At 37.0% G+C, this 22,210-nt stretch overlaps 1 protein-coding gene across 1 annotated transcript in view; it reads right to left on the reverse strand.

Annotated features, from left to right (window-relative positions):
• Positions 1-10,661: 10,661 nt before the first annotated feature.
• Positions 10,662-22,210, reverse strand: part of RNF180 (ring finger protein 180) — a 194,824-nt gene continuing 183,275 nt past the window's right edge. The window contains exon 7 of the mRNA XM_044223994.1: positions 10,662-11,735. Within this exon, the coding sequence (XP_044079929.1) occupies positions 11,536-11,735 (200 nt within the window). The 3' untranslated portion in view covers positions 10,662-11,535. The remainder of the gene's footprint in view (positions 11,736-22,210) is intronic.

Below are 22,210 nucleotides of genomic sequence, written 5' to 3' on the forward strand. Positions count from 1 at the left end.
AGTTAAGAAGGGTTCTAAATGGTTGGGCAGTTGGTCAGCTGGCTGGACTCAAAGCGTGACCTATGTTAAATGAAGTCAAAATGCCTTATTATATCGTAGAGGATGGTATCCAAAGGCTTAAGGAGATGGTAATGGTATAGTGTATATATATTCTGTAAGACTTGCTTTCCAACCATGGAAGGACACACCTTTTACAACAGCTGTGAAAACAAAGAAGTCATGGGGGGAGCCTCAACCTCTTTGAAAAACTCTGTGGTCTCTCTTCTTGGTAGGTCAGAAATTAGAAAGGAGACCACTGCCATTGAACTAGGATCACTAAACACAGTGGCAGTAACAGGATCCTGGGATGGCAGGAGCCACACGGTGGTGGCAAGTCTTTGCCAAAGACACAGTCGGCATGGTTAATATAATAAACAGTGTGGTCAAAATGGTAATCAGATTAGTCCGATTTACAGAGATTTATGTGGTTAGCCAATTATCAAGATATTTCCAGAGCAGAAATAGATGATCAGTCTATTGAATTCTTACTTTATCTGTATAAGCAGAGGAGTTCTAAGTCTGCTGAACAGAAGTCTGACTTAAATTACCGAAACACAGTCAGTGCCTTCTATAAATTCCGGGTTTGAGCTGGTTACAAACCCAGGCTCCCCCACACCCTGCTATGCTGCCAAAAATATACTTAGTGTTAATCTGTCTCCCAGTCTTCCCCTAAAGGGATCCATAGCCCTTTGCTAGGTTGACCGTACATTGGAGAAAGAGCTTTCTGGGATGTAATTTAGCCTAGCCATGTTGACACCCCTCAAAGCCATCACACCTTGCCTCCCTGTTGTCACCGGGTAAACTGATCTCCTTAAACCATACTGCCTGACATGATAAAGCTGTTTCTATTGCAAACATGCCAGTTCTTTCCAGAACAGGATACAAAGTCCTGGGGTGATGTTCCCCTAATCCTTTGTAATGTAAATCCTGAGATTAATTAGCATCAGTACGTCTTGTGATATAAAATTAGCTATTATGAACACAACTTATGCTAGATGATCATAGGATAAGGCAAAGATAAAAATATTCAGTAATATTAATATCCACAATCACAAATCACACACTATTAATCAGTATAGACTTTTAGTTTCTTATAAGAAAAATGGACAGCCTAGGGGACTGCTAGAACTTTGGAACCCTGGGAGATTTCCCCTTACCATTGTCTTTCAGGGATGACCAGAGTAATGCTGTAAAGTAAGTAAGTAGAGTAAGTAAGTAAGGCTGTAGAGTACCTTTGGATGGTACCTGTAGATCACGCTGAACCCTTGGCCCATTGTGCGCGAGCGTTTTGCTCAGTCAGCGTGGCTTAGACAGGAAGACAGAGTTATGAGCTGAGAGGGTGAAGATAACATAGCAGGAATAGTGACCACTGACACTTGGTCTACTTCCTCATATGTGTCACTCAGGCCCTCAGGGCTTCCTCAAGCCTGATTTTATTTTATTTTATTTATTTATTTAAAAAATATTTTATTTATTTGACAGAGACAGCAAGAGAGGGAATAAAGGCAGGGGAAGTGGGAGAGGGAGAAGCAGGCTTCCTGCCAGCAGGGAGCCCCATTCAGGGCTTGATCCCAGGACCCTGGGAACATGAGCCAAAGGCAGATGCTTAAGGACTAAGCCTCCCCAGGTGCCCCTCAAGCCTGGTGTTATATACACACCACTGCCATTTGAGGATGAAATGCTGCTGTGCACGCCTGACGTCATGGCTTGGTGATGGATCAGTACCCAATTCATAACGGGTAGCTCAGGGATTATGGCCACTTCATGGTCCACTGGCACATGTTCAATCTCTGAGAAGGCCCGAAAGCTGTTTCTCAAAAGAAGAGTTATCTCCAGAGGATGGTGTGGCGTTAGTCTAAAACTGTAGGGTTCTGTCCTGTGATCTACCTATGGAAGCTTGCCAGAAGCTTCAAACGGCAGTCCCATCTACCTCTGACCGTTAGACACCTTCAGAAGTGTGGGATGTTGTGGCTCAAATGACAGAGCAGTTTGTGTGGTAGCGTGGACCTGTTGAAGAACCCTCTTATTCTAGTACTGCTCAGTACTGGAAGGGGTATTTTGACATGCTACAAAAACTGGACCCTTAAAAATGTCACTGAGGAGGGATGCCTCTCAATTGTTTTGTTACTGGTAAAGTCTCTATATTAGGAACTGGACTTCTTAGGGGTAGTGAAAAGAATATTCCTCAAGAAGTAGGCATGTCTAGGTTTGACTTCTGGCTGTAGCACTTGGTAGCTGTGTGACATTAGAAAAGTTACCTAACCTCTTTTAGCTCTAATTTTCTCGTCTACAAAATGGACATAGTAACAGAAGTCTTCTAGGGTTGTTGTGAGAAGTACGATACTATATACAAAACACCTTGATAGTATGTGTTACACGTTTATCACTGAAGATGTTAGTTCCTCCTTTTGCTGTACGGAATCACGCATTCAGATGTTTGGGTAACAGGTGATTTTCAGTCTGCAGCTGACTGCCATGAGTTAGACCTAGTTGGCTATGGGAATTTGTACGGTGTAGACTTGGCTCAGCTGCAATTATATTTCCCAGAGTCCTTTTTCTGTCTGGTCCTATCATAGTGGATTTTTACTTTGCCTGGTAAGCTCAGCTTATGATACTTTTCCCAGAATTCCTTTCTTATATGGTGTCAGGTATAGTTTGCCGAAACAGAGATTTTCAGGAGACTTGAAAAGCAGAAGCACTACCTGCCATTACACTCTGAAGGTCTTTGAGGTCTGAGGCAATGAGAGGCTGATGGAAATGGCCAGCAGGTTGCAGTTTGTGCTTGTTTTCTCCTGATCTGCATTCATCTCGTCTTGACTGGTGGTTCTCTGACCAGGAGGCCCCGACTCACCCCCCCATTCTTGGGCTGGGTATTCACAGAAGTCAGTGCATGGAGCTAGTGGCTCTACAGAGCCCAAGCTTCTTTTTGTGGCCCCACTTTAAGGGCCGGATTGGTTGAGCTACCACACTTTCCTGAAACTTGCCTTTTCTAATGTTTAGGAAGATTTCTCTCTGATTTTGAACTCTCCTTTTTAGACCTTTACTTTCCCAGCTCTTCCAGCATTTGTGTAAGGCCTCATTCCTAACTAGAGTCCTTATTCCTTAATGTAATATATATCTTGAGTTTTCTTCCCTGACTGAAAGACTCTGCTGTCTAGTACAGTGGCCAGCTGTTAGCCGCACGAGCCTATTGAGCCCTGATGTGGGGCTAGTCTGAATTGAGACACACCGTGTGGAATAAATACCAGATTTTAAAGACTTAATACAGAAAACACAGTATCTATTATTCTAAAACTAATATGATATTAATTCTATATTAAAATGATAACATGAGGGGCGCCTGGGTGGCTCAGTGGGTTAAGCCTCTGCCTTCGGCTCAGGTCATGATCTCAGGGTCCTGGGATGGAGCCTCACATCGAGCTCTCTGCTCAGCAGGGAGCCTGCTCCCCCCTCTCTCTCTGCCTGCCTCTCTGCCTACTTGTGATCTCTGTCTGTCAAATAAATAAATAAAATCTTTAAAATAAAAGATAACATGTTGAATGTAATCAGGTTAAGCACATTATTAAAATGTGTTTCTTGTCACTTTTACATGTAGCTGTTAGAATATTTAAAATTACATACAGAGCTCACATTTCCATTTCTCTGACAGCATGAATCTAAGTCTTTTTATTATATAGAGATGCTTTTTATGTGCTGGTGGCTACAAGGAGAATTTTCCTTTCTTTATCCATCATCTTATTATATCCGGGGTAGGTGTTGCTGTGGAATGAAATAAACATCTTCCAGGCATCTAGAGCTAGATGGAAGGACTCAAGGTTTGGTGGTGGTTAGGTGGAGTTGAAAAGCCATGTGAGTGCTTTGCCTCTAATATATAGGTTTGTATGAAATTTTGTGGATTAATGTGTGAATCCAAATATTACTATAATTCTTTTTTTCTATGATGAAACATATCCTAATTCCCAAGAAAAATAAACTTAGAAGGAAGGTTTAGTGAAAACAATTTGTTCTTAGTTGAAGACCGTTACTATATTAGGAAACCAAACACGGAAGAATATGTTGTAAAATATTTAGTGCCTGTAAAATATAAGCTTTGGACTGCCAAATATTTAAAAATTGCTCTTATTATTATATCAAGCATAGCCTATGTAAAGAATATTTTAATTATAGTTGAAAATTATATAAGTAGTCTATAACTCCTTTCTTGTCTTACCAGTAATGTCTAAAATATTTTAGAAACAGATCTAGTAGGAGATGTTTGAGCTTCAGGATAATTTGATAGGATACTCTCAGGTTTATGACCAAAGGTAGAGCTCAGTAATGTACTGAGTGAATGTTACGATTTGCTGGCTAGATTAGTAAGTGTATAGTACTATTATACAGAGCCATAACTGTTAGGAAAAGGAGGCCCCATTTTCTCTGGATTGATATGGAATAGCACGCTGCTCCTAAACGGTAGGAGTGCAAAAAATGATTCAGAGCACTATTTGAGGTACTTATTATATTAGATGCTTTTAAGAAATAACACTGTAATTCCAATTTTGTAGGGAGGTATCATCAATAGAATTTTAAATGTTAAGAAAACAAATGCCCCAAACGGTATTTATTTTATCCAACGTAAAACTTCCTGGAGAACATCGAAAATGGGAACTCCTATTCCTCAACTTTCTGAATAGTTTTATAAATACAGCAGAAAGCATTTGCTTTGGGTTCTCGGTAGGATGCTTTTCTCAGTGTGGCCATGTGCCAGGAGCCAAGTGCCACGACTAAATCTTGGGTTCAAACGAACTGGGACCCATGAAAGAAGAGAAGTGAGTCTTCATCCTGCCGGCTAGAACACTTGACTTACAATTCGGTGTTGCTTAATGGCCCACTTAATTTTTGCTATACTATGGCTTGTCAGCTTCAGGCAAAGTAAAATTTAGTTGTTTGTAATTAAGAACTCTACTCATGCATGAAAGGTATCTGTACCTTATTATTAATATCTTTAAAAAAATAAGACCTTTCCTAGGGCCTTTTTGAAAGTAAGATTTTAAAGAGTGGAGAATAAAAAGAACACATTTACTAACAGCTTGCTTTCACTAGCATTGTCTTTTAATCCACAAATACTATTTTTTCCTTTTCCTTTTTACAAAAGAAGAAACAAAAGTAGAGAGGTTAAATAACTTGGCTGTTGCTAAATAATTGATAAATACTGCTTTGTCTTTGCATAAATTGTTTGTCAAAGAACTTTTAGATCTGTTTCATCATTTTCTTGTGAACTGAATTTTATCCCAGAGAAATCCTCTGAAGATTTGTTTTATGGAGCATAGTTTTATAGGTGAGGAAAATGAGGAAAGAAAGGTTAAATAAATTTTAGTCCTATAACTCAGGATGGTAAAGAGTTCTCTTGATTCTTGCAGTGGTAATGAATAGTAAGAATTTGAGGTAAGAAGAAATGTCACAGTATATTTTATTATAGATCTCCAGAAGTGGTGATATTAGTGATAAGGATTTGTTCTCTTCAGATAGATTCTAGATAAAGATATCAAGGCCAAAGTTTGGGTATTGGGGGAAAAAATAGGGAAAGGAGGAGAAATAGTTTTTTCCTTAAAAAAGGGGTGGGAGGGGTGCCTGGGTGGCTCAGTGGGTTAAGCCTCTGTCTTCAGCTCAGGTCATGATCTCAGGGTCCTGGGATCGAGCCCCACATCGGGCTCTCTGCTCAGCAGGGAGCCTGCTTCCTCCTTTCTGCCTGCCTCTCTGCCTACTTGTGATCTCTGTCTGTCAAATAAATAAATAAAATCTTTAAAAAAGCAGGGGGGGGGAGTCTGATTTGTGGATTTTAAATACTAACATACTGCTGCTGCCAAGTAATTTCAAAAGCTTATTCAATAGATTTATATAAAATTATAGCATAACTCATTGTAATTCCCATATATTGGATAGCTGGTATAGTACAATTCTCAAGTGCCAAAACAATGAGAAGTTTATCTTTTGGGAACAGTTACTGTAGTGACAGGGATGCAAGATCCATTTGAGGTTTTTGAGTTCCTGGTTTTTCTAAGTGTGGCTCATGGGCCAGGAGATCCATACCACCTGATAGCTTATCAGCAATGAGGAAACTCAAGCCTACCCCATCCTTTCTGAAAAATATGCGTTTTAATAAGACTTAATGTGGGCATATGAAGGTTAAGAAGTAATGCAGTTCACTTTTGACCGAGGTTGATTTTAACACTATATATACTTACCTACAAGTATTGAGATCAGAAGAGATAATACCAGTAGCATCCATTTAGTCCTGCAGAATTTGTGAAACAGGACTACATACTTTTTTTTTTTGACATGTTAAAAATTTTTTAAATGAAAAAATTAAATTGCATTGTAGCTACACCATTATGTTCTAAAAATCTTCTGTGGAATTCACAACTAGGTACCTATTAATCTTCTATTGTAAGGGAAATGAAAAGTCAAGGACTGTAGCTTACTCTTAGTTACATCTCATACCTACATTAATATATATCATGGTGTTATTAATTATAGTCACTTAACTGCCCTTTTGTTTTCTTTTCAACAAATGGTAAGACCTGCTTCCAGAACCGGAATGCTTTTCTGCACTCTTATCCAAATACCTTCCTCATTAGTCTCCTTCCCCCATATTTGAGGGACATCCCCAGTGGACCAAAGCACTTTTCTTCTTGGAGCCAAGATGGAACCTCAGAATCCTTCTCAATAAAGGTAGCCACAACAAACCAATCTAAGTTTGCAAACAGAATGGAAGCTCTTATCAAATGCAGTATTGCGTATTATATCTTGTCCTGCAGATACTGTTTTTCATTGTTACAAGCAATGAAAATTGTTACACAGTGTAAGTAGTTAATTTCTGTTTCTTGATTCAGATCATCTCTTACATTCCCAAAGCTCCTTTAGCAGTATTAGGACCAAACATTCTTTAGTGAATATCCCAGCTTCATCAAATTTTATCAGATGCCACAGACAGTAAAATCACAGGTCTTGAAATCCCTCATAAATGAAGATAAATCAATTACTTTTAACGTTGTGTGACTTTGCTCACATCACTTCTCGCGCTCACCAATAACATGAGGTTAACATCATCTTATTCCAAGTGTACTGAGGAGATTAAATTAGTTAATATGTTAATGGGACCAGCTAAGTATCTAAGATAGAACAGTTATGTAAATAAGTGTTATCCTTTCTCACTTCCCTTTTCCTCTTAATGGTTTTGTTGGTAGACGAGGTGACACATGTAAAGCAATGAAATTATTAACCTAGTTCTTACAAGAGCAATAACCTCTCTCTGCTGTCAATAATAAAAATGGAACTTACTGGGCAGTCCATGTACTTAGTAGGTACTCTTTGGGTGAGGCTCACAGGCTTATAAAAGTGTGAAAGAGTAAGAGAAACAGGACTGTGTCTTAGCAGCACTTAAATTTATTGACGGGTATGTAAGGAGAGGGAACCATAAACTTGGTGATAACAGTCCAAAAACTATCTTGAGAAGTGTTGAAATAAGAAAAATGATTTTCACAATGTATCTATTGCACCATATGAGAGATCCTGAACAAGGGTGGGAATGGCAAAGTATTTGCTTTTCTGACCCTATAACAGAAGAACGATTAGATAGATAAATGTACATTGTAGTAGACAATGTAGTAGACTACATTGTAGTAGACATTGTAGTAGACAATGTAGTACATTGTGAGTTATTCTCACAGGGTGTTAATACCATGGCCTGAAGATACTTAATGATGTTTCTCATAAGATCTGTGTAAAAACTAAAAATGTATAAAAGCAATTCTTACTATAGGTGTTGTCTTCAATAAAAAAGGAAAACCAAGGCATCCTGGAGAAAAGGATACACTGATTGAACTTACTGAACGCATATAGTGAGAATTACTAAAGTTAGAAACTGCATGAAAGTCAAAGTTGAATGTGTTGGGGCACCTGGGTGGCTCAGTAGGTTAAGCTGCTGCCTTCAGCTCAGGTCATGATCTCAGGGTCCTGGGATCGAGCCCCACATCGGGCTCTCTGCTCAGCAGGGAGCCTGCTTCCCCCTCTCTCTTTGTCTGCCTCTCTGCCTACTTGTGATCTGTCAAATAAATAAATTTTTTTTAAAAAGTTGAATGTGTTAAAATCTTCAGGTCTTAGGCCCACTGTGCTGTCTGATGGTGTCCTCTGCATTCAACTGCAGTGTCTGTGAAGAGTCGAAAACTGTCATTGCATTTAATCAGTGTATTCCCTTTTCTAAGGCATTCCTTAACAAATGATCCAGAGAAAAACCAAATGTTTAAAAATCTCTATCTTGGGGTGCCTGGGTGGCTCAGTGGGTTAAAGCCTCTGACTTCGGCTCAGGTCATGATCCCAGTGTACTGGGATTGAGCTGCGCATCAGGCTCTCTGCTCAGCAGGGAGCCTGTTTCCCCCCCCTCTCCCTCTGCCTGCCTCTCTGCTTACTTGTGATCTGTCTGTCAAATAAATAAATAAAATCTTTAAAAAAAAAATCTCTATCTTCATTTAGCCACAGAGAAGGCATTTAAGTGATAACTTATTATTAATTGGCCTTTTTTTGGGTTATATCATTTCAACTACCTTGGAAGCAAGATTCCAAGGCAGAAAGAACAGCAATAGTGGCTTTGCTGTTACATTGAGTGTTTATTACCAGAGTGACATTAGTAATAGAGCAGACTGAGAAATATTAAGTGCTTTTTTTTCATGCTTGATTTTGGTGATCCTTTGTACAACAAATTCTGATTCTTTCTATGTTTCGTCTAATTTAGATTCCCCTAGCTTCTACTGAGCATAAAATGAATGATTTCAGTTTGTGAAACTGTTTTTTCACAATCAAGAAATAAATCACCTGCTGAAAGAATTCAGAAATGTAACTTAACTTGGGGCATTTTTTAAATGCATGTGTGAGAGTATATAATCTTCACAGTAATTAAGCTCTGGAGAAATAGAAATTATTGATAGAGATAGCTTAGAAAATTAAACCTTATTAAATAATAATAATTAGGGCATATATTGGACTTCATCAGTTTCCGGATTTTTTTTTTCCTTTGTTCTTTATCGGAAAATGAGTTTTTATGTGGTGGATCTGTGAAAAACTCTAAACAAGAACAACACATAATTTGTATTTATAAATTTATTTTTCTTCATAAATTTATTATCTATTGAATGGTGACTGCATGACAGATTCCAGAAGAAAATAGTTTCTTCTTATCTCAGGTTTTCTCTGGCTTCTAATAACCTGGGAGCTCTAGGAAATACTGCACTTCGTAATATTTGGCAGCTTGTATCTTCATTTGCATACAATTTAAATATTTTAAAGTAAAATTAGAAATTTATAATATTTCTAAATTTACTTTAATATGCCAAATGATGTTATTCTCAGACTGTTAAGACTCATATAGCTCATCTAGAATGTTCCTCCATTTTTTTTTTAAAGGGTATTTAAGGTATTATTTTTATTTGTACTTAGTTTGTGGATACAGATCTATAAACTGATATTATCATCAATGAGCTACTATAATCATATTGGGAATCAAATTTGTTACTCTGAGAACTCTCTTATCTCTTATACTATTAAGTTTGCTTCATGTATAGTTAGAATCATTTATTTATTTATTTACGTAGGCTCCATGCCCAGTATGAAGCCCAGTGCAGGGACTGAACTCACGGAGATCAAGACCAGAGCTGAGCTCAAGAGTTGGACACTTAACTGACTGAGCCATCCAGGTGCCCCTTTAATCAACTTTTTAATTTAGGAATGAGTAAAAGCGTATTTGCTAGAGATGATAATCCAGGAATTGCTTGGGAAATGGCTGCAGTTCATTTTAAAGTTCTTAAGATACTGCCCCTCCCCACCAATCTGTGTTTTGTTAATTTTTCAGTCCTGACACACATTTCCTACACTTGGAGCAATAAATTATAAATACCTATTTTTATTTCTGTAAGGTAATACTGAGGTTTGTAAAAATATTGTTTTACAAGATAGTAGTTATATACCACTAGACTAAGCACTATTTGTCTATTTTGATACATGAGGAAAAACTGATGTTTGTAAAATGTATTTAGTTTTCTGCTTTCTAGATTTGATAGTGTCTAGTGCACACTGCTGTTTCCTTTCAGAGACATAATTTTAAAAACAGTAACAGTGTAGAATAAAAATCTGTTATTCTGTCATATCTCTTAGAACATCACGTATCATCAGATAGGTGCTTTTATTCAAATACACTTAGTTGTAATTAGGCCAAATTTGGACTTTTCCTAGACTGAACTCTTGAGGCCTCGACAGTGACAATTTGTTCGATGGTGATATTTTTAGTGCCATGACAGTTTCACTTTCCTTGTGTAAAAGTATGCCCACTGCTTTATCAGATATATGATAGCACAGTGTAGGAATGTTGCTCATAATCAAAACACTCCTCATAGGTTACACAAAGACCACCTTAATGACTGAAATAAGCCTACTTCTTTGTGCCTTAGTTTTCTCACTTGTGAAAGCGGGGTACTAGTGTTGTTTCCTATTCTGGAATAATTTAGATTTCCTTATTATTTTTTTTAAATGAAGGGAAAAACCAATTCCAAGGCTTATAATACTGTAATAATAAATAAAAGAAATGCCAGGTTTTCTTTGTATATACTCATAAGCCTATTTCCAAAAATTCCTTATTCCAGATATTAAATTACTTAATAAGAAAGAAAAAAATGTAAAAGCCACTCTTTATTGCACATGTACAATATATTTAACAATCTCTGTGTTAAACAAATCACTAAAGTAGTTACATTTTGGACATGCATTGCTCTTTAAACTACTGAAAGTCAGTCAGTATTTTAATTCTTCAGGTGAGTAATCCTGTAATTTGGAAAGGATTAATATATCTCTTTCTATTGGGGGGGTCTTTCACATTTACTATTCTGTTCTTACAATAAATAAAAATGTTGCATTAATGCTATTATTAGGTCTGTTTAAAGAAGAGCCAGCTTTTTTGATAATAGAACAGAAAATAAGTAGAGATAATTGGAAACCAAAACTGAATATACCCTGCTAGATTAGTTCCCAGAAAGTATAATTTATGTTTAATGCACATAATTTGCCCAAGAATAAGTGGTGATTGACTAAATATTTTTTCAGCAAAGATACTATCTACCCAGATTATCATTTCATTTTGCATTTTTCCTACTTTTCAGTGGAGGGAAAACCTCAGTCTTTACAATTAAGTATAAAAGCAGAGTTGTAAAATTAGAGCCAATAAATCCTAAACCAGGAGGAATTATGAAATTAATAGTGCATTGTTGCTAAGTGCTAGACAGACTAGCTTCTCAGTAAACTGTAGTTTGTTACATGAAAAACATTAATAAATAAGTCCATTATTCCCATACCTATAAACACCGACAATTTATATAATGCAACATTATAAAAACTTCAAAGCACATTTTAAAAAGGTTTAATTGCTATCTACATCATTTGTGATTGTTCAACTGTAGTAAGATATGAAAATTCCTAAAACGGAAAGAAAAAATAGCAAAGAAAGCAGAAAACAATGAATCCAATGACCCAGTTCACTGAATAAATATAGATGATCACCATATCCATGTCAAACCACCATCCACGGCTATCATCCTCAAAGTGCAGATAATCCATCCTGTGTGCACCATGTGGGAACTGCCTTCTTGTAACTGGAGCTGCACGTCTATGGAAACCTACAAGATGCATCAAAACGTTATTGTAAAGCGCATGGAATTCAGGTATGTGCTCAGAAAGGAAGCTGTGTTATGAACACTGGGACCGTGAACAGAGTGTATCTTGATGTCACTGAGTGATATGTTGTATTCCTGACAGCTTTTTTTCCCCCCCAGTGATAAACAATAGTCAGAGTCTCTTTTAGTTATGGGTTTTAAGGGCAGGATCAGTAAAATTAGCAAAGAGTATGGGGTATGGAGTCAGGAGACCTATTCTTGTTCTGTCACCTTCTTGGACAAACTATTTGATCTCTTTGGGTCTCTGCCTGCTCATCTATACCATCCAATGACTTTTTTTTTTTTTTAAAGATTTTATTTGTTTATTTGACAGACAGAGATCACAAGTAGTCAAAGAGGCAGGCAGAGAGAGAGAGAGGGAAGCAGGCTCCCTGCTGAGCAGAGAGCCCGATGCGGGACTCGATCCCAGGACCCTGAGATCATGACCTGAGCCGAAGGCAGCGGCTTAACCCACTGAGCCACCCAGGCGCCCCTATACCATCCAATGACTTAATCACAGCAGATACTCACAAATTTTTAAATTATTTTCACAGGTGAGCAATTTCTACATTTGAACTTGATTCAGGTTGTATTGTCACAACTGCTCTTTGTAACTAGTGATTACCAACTTAACCTTTTATCTCATACCTCGAGAATTTTATTGGTATTTGAATAAAATTCTATGAGGAGGGGCACCTAGGTGGCTCAGTCTGTTAAGCGTGTACCTTCGGCTTAGGTCATGATCCTAGTGTCCCGGAATCAAGCCCCTTGTCTGGCTCTCAGGGGGTCTGCTTCTCCTTCTACCTCTTCCCCTGCTCATACTTAAGGAAAAAAAAATTCTGTAAGGAAAATATTTCTTAGCACTGGACAAACTGGACAAAATGGTATACCTTTGAAGAAATTTAGGTTTAATTTTTATAAATTTTAAAGCATGGGCTTACTTAAGGAGATTGGTATGTAAAAAGCCAATCTCAAAATCTCTAGCAACAACCTTGAAGAAAATGCACAGGGCATGTGAACGTGGAATGTTAGCAGAAGTCAAGATGCTACCAGGTACTTCTGCAATGGACATAATTCTATTCCCAACCTGATTATGATTCAGGCCTCCCTAGTTTTCACATACAGATAGTTTTTTTTCTGTTATATTCTGTCATATGGTGTTTAGATTGGCTCTAGCTGGTTTTTCATGCCCTTGTCTGCTCTTTGCTGGTGATGTCAAGAGAGACATGAAGCTCTAAAACGAAAACACTGTTTAAGAACATCGGAGAAGGAGAAACTGTAACAGGAACACAGGAATACATAAAATCATTTAAATTGAAAACAACATAGAACCTGGACCTGCCAATTGATATTTCACTATGAGACGTTAGTTTGTAAAAATCCCTCTTGCTATGGTAAAAGTCACATCAGTGGTTGAAAGAATATGAAAAATGCAACCAGTCGGTCATTTGATCGGACTCCACGTGCCAGAAAATTATAAAACCAACCAACCAACCAGCCATCAAACAAAAATACAAACAGACCAAAAATGCCCTACTGTATCCTTTGGGTACTCAGGGCTCTGAAACTCAACTAGTATACTACAGAAGCCAACTAGATCTGATCAGAAGTGATTAGTAAAGGGACTAATTTTACCGAAATTAATGCACTCAGTATTTAATAGTAGTAGGTGTGAAATATTTTATATGTGAGTGTATACTTGTCAGTGCTTACGTTTTGGTACCAGAAAAACTACTGCCCATAGCTAAAGAAAACAAAATCTATATGGATAAAGGGAACATCTAGAGGAAACACCACCATGGGATCCTTCCCAGGCAGCTGGTGGCTCTTTGATCTCAGTTTTTAGCTGAAGTGTTTGAGAGCTGCCTTACAGCACAGGAACACAAGTGCAGGGAGGAACTTTCCTGGCGGGGGTCCTAAATGCAGAGCATTTCAGGAAACCATAAAACCGCCACGATGGTCCAAGTGCTGAGTCCTGATTTTAGCTGGTCAGGCCAAATGGCCACTTGCATTGCTATGTGTTTGTGGATTTTTTGGTCCCTATAGTGAAGGTAATCACCAGTCGGTGCCTGAAGGTAACCAAGATCAGAAGCAGCCTACAAGTCCCAAGCAGACATCTTGGAGACATTAGGCTCCTGGTGCCCAATTCTCAGGCCAGGGTGATCAGAGGGTGATAGGATCATTTTGCTGGACCTCTGTGGCTGTACAGTTGGGTGAGGATATCCTTGCAGATCAAAGCGCCTACGGCTTCACCCTCACTACTGCCAGCAACCCATCGCTGCACCAGCTTCCACGTGGACACCTTCTCTGACAGGTTGTTTTCCAGAGTGGTGGCTATTGTTCACACAGAAGCCAGTACCCCCAAAAGCTCACAGTTGTGTATTGCATAGGCCACTCACTGACAGTACAGACCCCTGGACTTGGGACTCCTTGGGGGTGACTGGTGTTGGACTCCGACGTGGCTGCTGCAGCCCCAACTTAGCTCTATGTAATATGTGCACAGGTGCCACCCCCAAGGGTATAGAGGCCTTCCAAACACTCTGACACAGCCTTCCTCCCACCTTATTAAGGGAGCCATTCTTCCTATGGCTTCCTTGGACAAAGCTAAAATCCCATCTTTCCTGAGACTGACCTTGCTAGTCATGTTTCAGACGTTCTAGCCCTCAATTTCAGGCAGTAAAGTAGACCTTTCCACTCTGTCTACAGCTATGGGTAGATCTATACATACAGCAATCTGGAAGAAAGACAGAGTACAGCAGGAGAGAGATGGAGGAATTTAGGACCAGATACATGTATCTACAGAAAGAGAGATAAGATAGAACCTATGGAGGCAAATGCAGGTGGAGATACAGGTGTATCTGTGTATATGTCTAACTGGCAAATAGAATTCTTTTCTGATTTGCAGACTCTGAACATAAAGGTGTTGGAAAGTGGGCCTTAAATGAGGAAATCCAAAATCTCTCATCTCCCAGGGTAAAATCTTATTATTTTGAGGCAGAATTAAAAAAACAAGGAAATAAACTGCTGGCACCCATATTAAAAAAAAAAAAGTGGTGGTTCTTATATGGCTAAATGAAAGTATTACTGAGAAATATTACATCTCCTTGTGATATACTGCACTTTTTCCCGGTAATATGTACCTGCTAATTATTTAGAGCTTGAACATAAGCTTGCCCAATGGCAACATCTCTTGGTTTCAGAGTCTTCTTAAAAAAAAAAAAAATCCAAATTTTAAAGGACTGATAATCTGATCGTAATCTTTGGTTTTTACTTACTAATGCCTACTTTAAGTATTTCTGTCCTTATTAGTTTTAGTGGGGACAATACAATAAACTATGGAAAAGCTATAATTTTGGTAGCTGCTAATAACTCTGGTGATAAAGGTTCTGTGAGGCTCAAGCTTTAAGCAGATTCTCGTTCATCCAATTTAACAATGGAAGAACACTAAATATGCTCCAGATCAAGCTGCTTATTCTGATGGCAAAGTTACACTCACTTGGGTAGTAGTATTTAAAGTCAAACTTCTTTGATCAAGGATACTTCTAGATAACTGTTTATAGGATTTATATTTAAGAAAAGTTGTACATAGTTAAGTCATATGGACATCTTAATTTTTGTAATCAATGAACATGCAATAACTTTTTAAATAACATTTAGTTGTGTCTTTTCCGATTACTTTCATCAATATTTTATAATTTTCAGTAAATTATATTTACTTACATTATGTAGATGTAAAACATGAAATTAAAAAGGATGAGATAAAGGGGAAATGGTAAATGAGAGGGCCATATTTCAAATAGGTTTTTAATAATTCATAATGTTTTTGGCTGACTTCCTATCACATTTTATTTTTAAATTATTAATTTTTATTGCTTATAAAACGTTTACAATAGGATGATGTTTCTTCCCGTCTTTTTTGGTTGCTTTGTTAGTATTAAGTCTCTTGTGTACTTTGCACTAATATTTATCTAAAACTAGATAATATAATGTAAAATCCATTTAACTGGGCATATGCAAACTTCAACATATTTTAACAGATAGAAAACACACCAACGAAGTCCGTCCTTCTGTTTTTCGACTTCCAGTTTTCCTCAGCCAATATTACATACCATCATAACCTCTAAGTAAGAATGTCACTGTTAGTCTTCACTTAATATTATTGAAGCTTAACTTCTGTTTAGATAAGTAGAATATATTCTTTTATGTTCTCTTCCCACATTCCAGTGGGTTGCTTTGTACCCACCGGGGCGGGTATTCTTTTTTGGAGAGCATATTAAGGGAATTTCATGCCAACAGGTTTTTAAGACTATTTAACCACCATTGTCGAAACTGTAGTCATTATTTTAAGAGAAAAGGGGGTCTTTCAGTTAGTATAGGAGGGAGGGGAAGTGGGAAGAGTTTTTCGCACATTCAAAGATTAGCCTAATACACAAACACAAATATTTCCAAAGTAGCTGATATTCCTTTTCCAAAGCTTCTTCACAAATAGAGGCTGGAGAATAGGTAGCACTATTATTGGAAATTATTATTATATAACAAAGTGATTTTTCTGACCTAAAGGATTATTTATAAACCTTAGATGTTTCAGATTTAAGTTTCAGTTGGTTGGGTCAAAGGAACGATGGTATTAATGGAACAGCCCTAGAAAAAAGTAGGGCTAAGAGAAGACATGGCACAAAAGACAAAGCATTATGGGTGGGGAGATCATATGTGCTGGTTTCCCCAGGACAGTCTCAGTTTACTTTTGTTGTCCTGGTAGAAGTACTGATAGAGTGCCTCTCATTCTGAAAGTGTTCTCATTAATGCTAATTTTCAGCTCTGACCACCACAAAGACTCAGGCAGTAAATTTTTATAGGTAAGGTGGATAAGGATCATTGCTTGTTTAATATTTAATTTCTTTTTCAAGAAAAAGAGAGAGAGATGGGGGGAGAGAGAGGGAGGGTCAGAGGAAGAGAAGATCTTAAGCAGGATCCATGCCCAGCGTGGAGCCTGATGAGGGGCTTGATCTCATGATCCGAGCTGAAATCAAGACAGCCACTTAACCCCCTGAGCCACCCCGGTGCCCCTTACATTTTTTTCTAGGTGGGGAGTTAGTAAGTAGGTTTTTGTAATATTTTGGGATTTTCACAGCTATAAATTGGATGGGAGGATCATAATTTCTCAATCAAAATCTGATGAAAGGAAAATCACCTCACAGATATTGTTACGTGGTATGTATTAGATTATGACATCAGAAGAATTGCAGGAATACTAACCAGTGATTAATTCCAGTAATCAGTAACTGATTCCCCTGTAAAATGATCACAATGAAAGGACCTAATCACTGGACTACCATGAGGATTAGATGAATTAATACATATAAAGCACAGGCCTGGTCCATTATAAAGGTTCAGTGCATGTCAGATTTTTCTTCTTACATTATTATTACTATTGTTACTATTAATATGTGGAAGAAGCTACCTTTTCTTGCCAGAGCTTGTTCTTCATATTATGTCTATCTTTTCTGGATAAATCAATGAGTTGGCCATTGATGGTTCAAACAAAATGGTTTCTAACTGTTTAAGTATGAGTTGATTTCTTCAAGGCAGTGGCTAATTTTAAGTACACTCTCAGGGTATCAGACACTGAAACAATGAGATCTACTCAACATTTATAGAGGGCATATTTACGATCTGTTAGTCGCTGAGGATTTTAAGGTATTTTAGGAAACTATTAGGAAATATTATTATATATTATATATATAATATATACTAAGAAACTAAGGTATTTTAGGAAACTAGGAGTCTGGAACAGTGTTTCTCAATCTTTTTTTTTTTTTTTTAAATTAGCACCCCCATAAGGGGAAAAATAAGTTAAATTTAAATTTATGTATTCTAATCAATAAATTAACTTAAACCTACTTTCTTCCTAATGAGAGAAAATAAGTAGGAAATAATAAGATTTTGTCAGGTACAGTTAAGCTTTTGAGGGCCACAAACCAAAGTATTGTCTAGGATTTTTGGTGGCCCCCCAAACCAATCTTTGCCCCCCAAAATCCTAGGATGGCCTAGGAGACAGTATGCCTAAACCATCATAATAGTGAAATATATACATATATATATATAGTGATACAGGCAACTACTTTATTCCAAGAGCATTTGGATTGGAATTAATGGAGTGAAAACTTCACCAGGAATTCACTTTTACATGGACTTAACCACAACCTATTACTGGTGACAACCAATAATAATTAGTCTGGTATTCAGACATGGTTTAAAAAGTATCTAATAATATTAGTACTTCTACCTGTGCTATTTTAAAGTAAAGAACACAGTAAAAACATAAACTTCATACCCCCCCCCCCCCAATATATTACAGGCAAAAAAAGCACTGTGCAGGGAAAATCATCCTCACCAAGAGATCAGAAAATTTGGATTCTTGTACCAATATTAAACATAACCATTTGGTTGAGTCAAAATAGTGTCTCTGTATCTTGCAAGATGTTCATATGGTTTTCCTTCTTTAATCTGTTAAGGTGATGAATTCACACAGATTTTTTTAAAATGTTGAATAATTTAAATCTATTAAAGTGATGAATTAAAGTGACAGATTTTCCAATGTTTTATCATTCCTTCATACCTAAGACAAATTACATGTATTCATGATACTCATTTTCATATACTGATGAATTCAGATTTATATATTTTATATGGAATTTTTATGCCTATGTTTGTAAGGAAGATTGGTGTATAATTTTCTGTTTTATGTTATTTTTGCCTGGTTTATCATTATTTTATTGGCTTTTTAAAATATGTTGGCAAATGGGTGACAATGCTACATAGGTCTCTGTGTGTCTGTGTATCTTATAAACAGAAGTAATGACTGCTTCTATTCTGTACTTTTTTTTTTTTTTAAGGATTTTTTTTTTAATTTATTTGATAGAGATCACAAGTAGTCAGAGAGGCAGGCAGGGAGAGGGGGAAGCAGGCTCCCCGCTGAGCAGAGAGCCCGATGCGGGGCTCGATCCCAGGACCCCGAGATCACGACCCGAGCCGAAGGCAGAGGCCTAAACCACTGAGCCACCCAGGTGCCCCTCTGTACTGTTTCTTGAAAGATATTCCTATAGCATACAATCTCGGCAGACAGGATGTTCCCCTTTGGGAACATACTATATTTAAAATATATCAAATAATTATAAAATAAGTATAATATATAAAATAATTATAAAATAATTGAATTTTGGGGCACCTGGATGGCTCAGATGGTTGAGCATCTGACTTTTGATTTAGGCTCAGGTCATGATCTCAGTGTCGTGAGATTAAGCCCCGCATTGGGCTCTGCGCTGAGCATGGAGCCTGCTTAAGACTTTCTCTCTCTCTGCCCCCACCTCCTACTTGCACTCTCTCTCTTAAAAAAAATAAAATAAAACTTAGAAAAAGAACTCAATTTTATGAGCTCAGAGCTCTCCAGGTAACACAACCCAATGTGTGTGTGTAGGTATCATCCGGCCCTATCTGTAATATCCTAGGAGAAAAAGGGATCAGGTATCCATCATCAAGTCTGCTGTTTTGGCTAATGTTGTGAGTAACAGACCATCCTTTGTTTCTGCCCCAGGAATCTTACACTTTTTGCAAACATCCTTGAAAGTGGAAGACTAATTTGTTAGCTTGCTAATAGGGTAAAATCTCAGACCCTTAAGAGTTCTCAACATTTACAGTCTTGTGTCCTTTTTACTCTATGAAACAATGTGCATAAAATTACAATCCTTGACGGTTTGGTGAATCTAGCCTATAAAACCATTTGGGCCTGTTGTCTTTTCAAGTTTGGGGGTAAATTTTTAAATTCCAATTCTTTACTAGTTGTATCAGTTTCTTTATTAATTGCTAGTCTGTTAATGTTTTCTAAGGTTTTCTTAAGTTGTTTTTGGCATTTTTATACATTATCCATTCAATCCAAGTTTTTAAACACATTGGACTAAAATTTGCATAACTGTGGTACATTTAGTGCTCCACGCAAATAATCTGGTCTTCTGAGTACATCGTTTATTTTGCACTTCTCTCCTACTGAGAAGGTTAGGCATGGCCATGAGACTTGACCAATGAAGATGACTGTTCAAACAAAATATTCTGCATTGCTTCTGGGTAGAGCATTTATCAGTTTGAAAGGCTGCAGCAGTCTTTTCCCTTCCTCCCCAGCGACTACCAAAATACCAGACAGACTGCTCAGTCAGCTTCAGTCATAAGGCTTAAGATGATGTAGCACAGAGGGCTCAGGAGGTAAGGGAAAATTATTTCAACATCACTAGGCATTCTGGTTGAGAATCACAAAATAATCTATAAAGCTATTCAAGAAAAGGATGATAATCCCTAAAGTTGAATCTGACTCCCCCCCCCTTTTTTCTTCATGTGTGAAAGTACTCTTGGAGAAATTGCATTGTGTGAAATTGAAGAGTGACAAAGGACTGTGGAGAAAATCTCCAAGTCAGAGTTAGGTTTAGAGAAAATACAAAGAAGAAACCACATTCTAGAATTTTATAAATTCTATTTTATAAATAGAATTTATAAATTTATTTTATAAATAGAATTTATAAATTTATTTTATAAATAGAATTTATAAATTTATTTTATAAATAGAATTTATAAATTTATTTTATAAATAGAATTTATAAATTTATTTTATAAATAGAATTTATAAATTTATTTTATAAATAGAATTTATAAATTTATTTTATAAATAGAATTTTATAAATTCTATTTTCTAAAAACAATTTTACCTCTGAAGGATTTTTCTCCTATCCTAGAATATAAAGGCCATCACTCCCTGCCCCTCTGTATGGTTTAAGTTTACATTCACCATCTGAGACTATAAATAAGGTAGGCTTCATTATTTTGAAGACTCTTTCAGAGACATAAAGATTGTGCACAATTATCTCATATATTTTTCAATTTTAGCAACTTTCACAGTGCTTATACTGGGTACTAAATGTGTTTGCTGAATGGATGGATGAGTGAGTGCCTGTATATAAGGAAAGACATCAGAAAATAGAATGAATAATTAGCCTGTTTTCCCAGAATGTTTCAAATCAGGCCTCCCAAATATATTTTTAGCAGGAACAGAATATTATTATGAATGTATTTGAGATGCATTTTGTAGCTCTTAAGAAAAAATATTCTTTAGAAGTTAGTTCAGAGAGCACTGAAATTAGTATTAAAAGGGAAAGAGTCATCTGTCATATGCCAAGCATTGGGCAAAGCCTCAGATATATCACTGAACAAGACAGACACACTGCAAGCTCAGAGCTTAAACTCTGGTGGAATGAACAACGATGACAGACTATTACTGATTGATTCTTATTTTACAGTCATTGCAATAAGTATCAAATTCATCAACACTTTGTAAATAAGGGAATTAATTAAGGCTTATGGAGGTAGGGTAACTTCTACTAAGATTTGAACCTATTTCTTTTTCTCTCATCTGGGGACCATTTGATTCCCAATTCTGCTAGTTAACAACTGTGTGATCCTGAGTAAGTTACTTCACCTTTCTTACCGAGTTTCTGGAGATAATGAATGAGGACAGTAAGATCCTTTCCAACCTTACCCATCTTACATCTTACATGTAGTTAGGTGCTTTAAAAAAAAGGATGTATGCGATATCCTTCATGTGTGATGAGACAGAGAAAAGGCTGAAGCACAGTATTTTACTGCTGTCTTTTTCATATTACATAAGACATTTATAGTGCCAAGTTGATTGATCTAAGTAGGCCTTAGCAGAGGTGGAGTGATATTTTTATAGTCAAAAGTAGGTATAGAGTTACTCTGTTAATATACTTGAAAAGCTAATACAAAATGAATTTTAAATGTCATCTTTTTCTCCTGTATTTTTAGGATACCAGAGTCAAATGTATAAGTCCTATAAAATTAATTTTTTTCTAATGAATACATTAACTATGTGTGGATTATTTATAATTCTATAACACCTGTTTAATTTTCAGTATACAGTTGAACCATGAACAACATGGATTTGAGCTGCGCGGGGTCACTTACACGTGGATTCTTTTTTTTTTTTTTTTTTTTTAAGATTTATTTACTTTAGAGAGAAAGAGAATGTGAGCTGGGGAGGGGAAGAAGGAAGGAAAGAATCTCAAGCAGACTCCCCCCTGAGCACAGAGTCCCATGCAGGAGCTCCATCTCAGCACCCTGAGATCATGACTTGAGTTGAAGAGTCGGGGGGTTAAACAACTAAGCCACCCAGGTGCCGCACAAGTGGATTTTTTCCCAATAAACACATACACAATAATGTAAATGTATTCTCTTTTCCTTATGATTTTCTTAACATTTTTCTCTTGCTTTATAGTAAGAATACAATATATAATACATATACAAGTAGACTGTATACCTTATCAGCCAGGCTTCAGCAGTTGGTTTTAAGTAGCCTTGAAGGCTTTAAGTGCGGATTT

The sequence above is a fragment of the Neovison vison genome, chromosome 1 (genome assembly GCF_020171115.1).
Source record: "Neovison vison isolate M4711 chromosome 1, ASM_NN_V1, whole genome shotgun sequence".
Lineage (NCBI taxonomy): Eukaryota > Metazoa > Chordata > Mammalia > Carnivora > Mustelidae > Neogale > Neogale vison.